General features: G+C 48.3%; 1 protein-coding gene across 1 annotated transcript in view; it reads left to right on the plus strand.

Annotated features, from left to right (window-relative positions):
* The window catches only part of LOC308367477 (ecto-NOX disulfide-thiol exchanger 2-like), a gene marked incomplete at its 5' end in the record, with an annotated part of 76,959 nt that overhangs the window by 38,597 nt on the left and 30,862 nt on the right, over positions 1–7,500 (plus strand). The window contains one exon of the mRNA XM_080841398.1: positions 1,488–1,594. Coding sequence (XP_080697524.1) covers positions 1,488–1,594 — 107 coding nt within the window. The remainder of the gene's footprint in view (positions 1–1,487; positions 1,595–7,500) is intronic.

Genomic DNA, 7,500 nt, shown 5'->3' on the forward strand with positions numbered 1-7,500 from the left:
TGCGTGCGTGCGTGCGTGATTGACAGTGTGTGTGTATGTGTGTGTTTGACAGTGTGTGTGTGAGTGTGTGTGTGTGTGTGAGAGAGAGTGTTTGTGTTTGACAGTGTAAGTGTGAGTGTGATGTGTGTGCGCTGGCAGGCACATTTCCCCCATCAGAGGTGTGTTACAGATGGCCGCTTCACACTGCATGAGATTAACGGCTCGTAGCAGCGCTGCCTCCCCCACTCGTCTGGTCCTCCAGCCTCCCAGCTCCTGGGCTTCCACGCCGTGATGGTCTACCCCCCCGCCACCCTCCACCCCTGGGCTCCCACGCCGTGATGGTCTCCCCACCATCCAGCCCCCATTACCCCGCCGCCACCCTCCAGCCCTGCCACCCTGCCACCCCTCCACCCCCAGCGGCTTCGGTTCATTCGTTATCTGAGAGCCAAACTCCTGAGAACCATCCTTTCATCTGGGGCTAGATGGATGGCCTTCTGAAGAGGACGATATTAATGGCTTGTCATTAGAGCAAAGTGTCCTATCTCACCCTTGGTTAAGACGGCCTAATGACTTAACGGAGGCCACAGGCTGAAGCCCAGGTTTCATTAAGCCTGAGCCACTTCAGCAGAGAGAGTAATGTATGAAGTATAAATAGATACATACAGACAATTCTTTAGATTTCTGCTTCCTAAACATCGGTCAAAGGTGAAAAGTGCTGTGCTAATAAAGCGATGGCCTTCTTGGGCAAAGCCAGAGATATCACTGCAGTTATCCACATTTTGATGAATTGAAAAAATCAAACATTTCTCTGGCTATAAGCATAGTGTTAGTACCAGTAGCACAGTTGGGCTCCTCATAGAAGCTTCATGAACAGGACCAAACTGTTGGATGCAAGGTCGTGTCCAAGGTCATGTCCAAGGTCGTGTCCAAGGTCGTGTCCAAGGTCGTGCGAGGAATTCTGCTACCAGCTGTCTAGTCCTCATGCAGTGTTCCAGTGGCTTAAGTGTTTTTTGTTTTATTTTTGATTATATTATTTGTTTATTTATTTTCTATTTTTATTTATTTGAATGACGGTTGTCACTTCAGGGCGGGGGTGGAGTAATTTCCCCAACCACCCCCTTCCCCCACCCCTCCTCCACCCGACCCTCCCCATCTCAGAGATGTCCCAACCCTGCCATCAATGCTGACAGACCCATCCGTCCGTCTGGGAGTGAGGGAGGGAGAAAGGGAGGGAGAGAGGGAGGGAGGCCTGCCTCAACAGACACAGCTCAAAGCTGTACCATGGGGGAGAGGTGGGTCTGCTGTGGGGAGGGTTTGGGGCGGAGAAAGAACAGGGAAGATCGTGACTGCCTTCCTACCTGACACCACTTTTTCACTCCTCTGCTCCCTCCCACTCGCCCCCCCCCCCCTTCTTTCTCTCTCTCTCTCTCTCTCTCTCTCTCTCTCTCTCTCTCTCATTCTCGGGACGGTTCTCACTGGCCGTGGCCTCCCCCCTTCCCCTGCCACAGTTGAGCAGATTGTGTCTGTATTCCACGCTGCTTCCAAACAAAAGGCATGGGACCATTTCTCCAAAGCCCAGCGCAAGAACCTGGACGTGTGGCGCAAGCAAGCAGAGGTTGGTCTTTCTCCATTTCCTTCTTGATGCAGTCAAGTATTTATGACAGTACTGTCTCTCTCCATGTGATAACCACGCCGCTCTTTTCCTCCACAAGTCAGGTTATCCGCTGAGGTGTAAGGTCCTGTTTGTTATCCTCTCATTCCTCATTCCTCTCTCTCCCTCTCTCCTTGATCTCTCCCTCTCTCTCCATGCTCTCTCCTTCTCTCTCCCTCTCTCCTTGATCTCTCCCTCTTTTCTCTCTCCCTCGCTCTCTCTGTCCCAGCCCTCCTTCTCACCTCTCTGCTCTTCCTCTGGTTCTCCACTGCCCTCTCCTTCACTATCCCTCTGGGGTTCTGTCTCTGAGCTGGACATTGATTGGGAGTTAAGCAGGGTATTAGATGCAGGCTAAATTCCAATTTCCGATTTCAGTCCGATTTAAATTGGATATTGGACACATGTGTCTCCCCAGAACTAGATTCATTGTGTCCGACTTGAGTCCGACTGGACTCCGATGTAAACCCCTGGACACACGATTCGATTCCGCTGGTAATTGGACTGGGCGCGCATGTGTCTCTCGTATCTGATTCAAATTGGACAACAACAACTTTTGCACGTGCTTGAGATCGTTGCCACAGACATATACAGTACTGTGCAAAAGTTTTAGGCAGGTGTGAAAAAATGCTATGAACTAAGAATGCTTTGAAAAATGTAAACAAAAAATGTTTATTTTTTATCCATTTACATGGTAAGACTGAGCACAGCAACAAGACACAACGTAGTTATACTGCATCAGCAGGGTCTCTCCCAGACAAAGATTTCAAAGCAGACAGGGGTTTCAAAATGTGCAGTTCCAGCTCTTTTGAAGAAGACGTTGAGGATCGTAGACGCAGTGTTCAGCCAAGGAAACTTAATGCAGCTGATGAAAAACACATCAAGCTTATTTACCTTCGAACCAGCTCAGAACTGGCAGAAACCAGTGGTACCCAGGTACAGACATTTACTGTCCGGGGAAGTCTGGCCACAAGTGGTCTTCATGGAAGAGTTGCAGCCAAAAAGCTCTACCCCGACAAGGAAACAAGGCCAAGTGACTGAACTAAGCACATAAACATAGAAACTAGGGTGCAGAAACATGGCAGAAGGTGCTCTGGACTGATGAGTCAAAATTAGAAATATTTGGCTGTAGAAGAAGGCAGTTTGTTCGCTGGAGGCTGGAGAGAGGTACAATAATGAGAGTCTGCAGGCAACAGTGAAGCATGGTAGAGGTTCCTTTCCAGTTTGGGGCTGCATTTCTGCAAGTGGAGTTGGAGATTTGGTCAGGATGAATGGTGTCCTCAATGCTGAGAAATACAGGCAGATACTAATCCATCATGCAATACCATCAGGGAGGCGTATGATTGGCACCAAATGTATTCTGCAGCAGGAACATAACCCCAAACATACAGCCAATGTCATTAACAACTATCTTCAGCTTAAAGAAGAACAGAAAGTCCTGCAAGTGATGGTATGACCCCCACAGAGCCCTAATCTCTACATCATCGAGTCTGTCTGGGTTTACATGAAGAGACAGAAGAATTTTAGGAAGCCTACATCCACAGAAGATCTGTGGTTAGTTCTCTAAGATGTTTGGAACAATTTACCAGCCGTGTTCCTTCAAAAACTGCGCAAGTGTATCTGGAAGAATTGATGCTATTTTGAAGGCAAAGGGTGGTCACACCAAATATTGATTTAATTTAGAATTTTCTTCTGTTCCTTCACTGCATTTTGTTAATTTATGAAGAATTGATGAAAATAAACTGTTAACACTTCCATTTTTGAAAGCATTCTTAGTTTACAGCATTTTTTCACACCTGCCTAAAACTTTTGCACAGTACTGTACATGCATCATATATAATGTATATGATATGATAAACGCTGCTAGACGCTCAGTTCTTGTGCTCCCTCTCGTTCACGTTGAAATACTGAAAGCGAAAGTGAAACTTTGAAACTGGAACGCAACTGTTTGGGACAGAACGCTAATTCAGTGAACAAATATTTTCATATTACTTTCCACCAGTTGTTAGTCATGTAATCCATTCATATCGATGTGAATCAATCAATACTTAAACTGTGGTGTGTTTTTGTTTCATTTCACAACGTATTTACTGTATAATCAACGGTAGCAGATGTAAACATTCCGCATTTGATTTGAACTGACGCGGCCAAGAGCTAGATTGGTCACTGCCATGTGCTTTGAGATAGAGCAGTTAACCCCCCATGGAGACCCCATGGAGAAAATTGGATGGGACCGGAGTGCTGCCATCATGTGCCCGCACTGAGAGAGAGAGAGTGTGTGTGTGTGTGTGTGTGTGTGTGTGTGTGTGTGTGTGTGTGGGTGGCGGGCGGGGGGGGGGGGGGGGCGGTTGGGGTGGGGCGGACTAATGAAGGTTCTCACACAGAAAAGGTAGGTTGTATCCTCACCTAAAGGCCTCATTTCGTTGGGTTTCAAAATGGCTCAGTACTCCAAAGGGGGTCCTAGGGAAAGTGTGATAAGCAAAACTCTTTGGGTCGTTATCATGCATTCATTTATATCATGAATGTCCAGCACTCTAATCCCCGTAGGATGTCTTCTTCTTTACTTTCTTTTTCCAGTACACTTGCTTCTATTAATTAGCAATTACCCAGCTCATTGCCAATGTGGGGGAAGAGAAAAGTGTCTGTTTTAAAAGATTCCATTTGCTGACTCATTTTTCATTCCTATTTGCAGTCAGCGATCACCATCATCTCTGTTGCCATGGTGAAAGGCATTGTCCTTCATTGTTGTAGGTAAACTCAGCAGAATCTTGGGAGATTATTTTTGTTGTTGTTGTTAAAAACAGGCATTATTTGCCCCGTGGGAGGTGGGGGGGTTGATGGGTACTCAGAGAGCCATTGGGGGATTCAGCTCATTATTGGAGCAGTACGCTCATCCTCATCCTCACATCTCAGTGTCCTGAGTTTCCTTGGCCCTCACCTTCACTGGGGAGAGAAGGAGAAGTGAATGCCAAAATGCTGAGGACATATTTATGCTTGGGCCGGATCCTCTAGCCATCCATCCATGCATTAATCCATACATCTGCCCATCCATCCATCCATCCATCCATCCATCAATTTCAATTGCCCACTCGCCCAGCCAGACATTCACGTGACCCATCCGTCTGTTCATCCATCACTCCATCAAACCGGCCACACACTGCCATCTTCTGCTTTGTCTCTGTGTTGACCTCAACCAACCAGAGTGCCCTCGCCCTCCAGCTGGGTTCACTCTTCAGACTTTTGATGTGGCTTGACTGGCCCCATTTCACCCACATACACACACACACACATGCTACTACTACACACACACACACACACACACACACAAACACACCTACACACACTCCTACACACACACACACACACACACACACACACACAGACACACACACACAAACACTCCTACACACACACACACACACACACACACACACACACTCACACACACACACACACACACACACACACACACACTTCTACACACACACACACACACACACACACACACACACCCTACACACACACACACACCCCACACACACACACACTCCTACACACACACACACACAAACACACGCACACACACACACACATACACAAACACTCCTACACACACACACACTCAGCTTTCCTCCATTCTCCCTCAGCCTTCTTATCCACCGCCTCATGAATGTGCGAGGCCTGAGTGTCATCCTTCTCTGATGTGGTGCAGCAGGGGGAAGCACAGCTCAGGGGTACTACTCCGCAGTCTGTACTTGTGGAAATAAAAAAAGAATGCCTGCCAAGATGAGCTCAGCCGCCACAGGGATTTGTTAGTAAGCGGTTAACTACATTGGAGGCTGAGCAGAGATGGTGTTTTTGTCATGGTTTTTATATTTCTTTTATCAACACATTTCGTGACCTTAATCAATCTTTAAGCAGTATTAAAACAAACACACTGTTTTTCCCAATCTGTTAATGGTCTTAACTTTTACAAGCCTTGTGTGTAATAGTACAATTTTTAAACCTGTTAACAGGAGAAGGAGGCAGAGTAAATCCCCCTTTCTCTCGCTCTCTCTCTTTTTCCTCTCCCTCACACACACACACATGCTCCCTCTCCATCTGTCAGGCCTATCCAGCCGGCACACACATGTCTGTCGGCAGCTTTGGGTCCGTGTGGTGTGGGGTTTGGGCGACACTAGGTGACAGGTGCAGTTAGTCAGAGACTCTGTACACTATTATCCCGGCTGCTCTTCACATGCTGAGTGGCTCGATCTGTTTAGACAAACCCAGACCCTCCCTCTCGCCCCCTGGGCAAGCACTGAAGGTAAGTTGCCTCTCAGATCTGCTGGCACCGCTGACCTTGATCTGGCAGTAGCCACCTCAGCCCTCCCAGCCCCCAGCACCCTCCCTCTCGCTCCGGTGTCAGCATAGGTAAGTAAGCACCGACCAGTGGCTGGCACAAGCCTCCCTTGAGAGTTTGGTAAGTGCTTGCCAACTTCTCAACTCGTGTCAGTGTCAAGTCCTTAGGCCATGGCTTTGGCTTGTGCTGCTCTGAAGGTCAGCAGACGGCACAAAAAACTTGGGGACAATTTTCCTCCACGCGACTGGCCATTAGCGTCCGTGTGGAATGTTCTGAGTCTTAGTTTGTTTTCTGTGGGCCTGAGGCGATGTAGTTTTGGCCCTACAGGAGAGCTTGTAGCTGAGCCCATAAGCCACTGTCTTCCAATCGGCAGCTGCACGGAGAGCCAGCGGCATTACCGCTGCTTGCCCGCTCCTCTGCGCCACCCAGATGGGTGTGTTTGTGCTGCCGCTACCTGTTCCACCCCTCTAATTCACCCGCACATCATGTATTTGCATGGCGCCGGACAGATGGTTGTGTTTACGGCCGGTTTCTGGAGATTGTGGCTGGGAAGGAAATAAGTGAGTGTGTGTGTGTGTGTGTGTGTGTCTGTGTCTGTGTCTGCGTCTGTGTCTGTGTCTGTGTCTGTGCCGTGCATGTGTGTGTGTGTGTCTGCGCCGTGCATGTGTGTGTGTGTGTTTGCGGGTGCGTGTGTGTGTGTGTCCCTGCTTGCCACTCCCTTAGCCTCTGGAAGGAATACAAATAGGAGAACCAAAGAAACCTCCTCCCCAGCAAGTGCTCCGCTTCGCAGAGATGGACATCTGCTCCCGTAGCCCCCGCCTAGCGTGTGGGTGGAGCCCCCTACAGGCCGCCCGTCATTAGCGCCGTCACGCATGTGCACGTGCCGACTGCTCTCCCCAGAGCGTGCCAGCCAGTGACCTGAGCAATGACACCGGTGCCATCAGCATGCTAACAAGCTCTGCTGTGAGCCTCCATAGAAAGCAGCAATGTCAGCCAATCAGCCTGCCCTCACCCTCACCTGGCCCACTGCTGTGGGAGCGCTTCAGAGGAGAGTACCCTAATGGCCTGTTGATACATTCACATTGTCAGAGGCCTCATAGTTAAATGGCATGGTATGGTAAATTTGGCAAATTGGTACAATCTATTGTGGCTCTGGAGTTGCACATGTGCGCTATATAAATAAAGTTACCCTGCCTTGCCTTGCCTCTTGTAATTCCAGGTTGGTAGGCAATCTCCACAGAAAGCTAGGCAGCATTCAGGCATTTTGGGTTGAGATAGCAAAAGTAACTGCCACTTATTTAAGAGAGTATGGTTTCTTTTCAAGAGTGTGAGGTTATGCTTTTGTTTGCCTGGTAACCTTTCTTGTAAACAGAATCAAAATGTACAGCTCATCAGACATTATACTACCCAAACCTTTGTTTGTTTTGGGTGTATCTTCATTCAGCACACATGCATTCATTGAGTTTTTGTTTGAAACGCATCCTTTCCCAACTCCACATTGCGTTTTTTCCCACAATCCTCCTTAGCTGTC

This window comes from Sprattus sprattus (genome assembly GCF_963457725.1).
Source record: "Sprattus sprattus genome assembly, chromosome: 6".
Classification (NCBI taxonomy): Eukaryota; Metazoa; Chordata; class Actinopteri; order Clupeiformes; family Clupeidae; genus Sprattus; species Sprattus sprattus.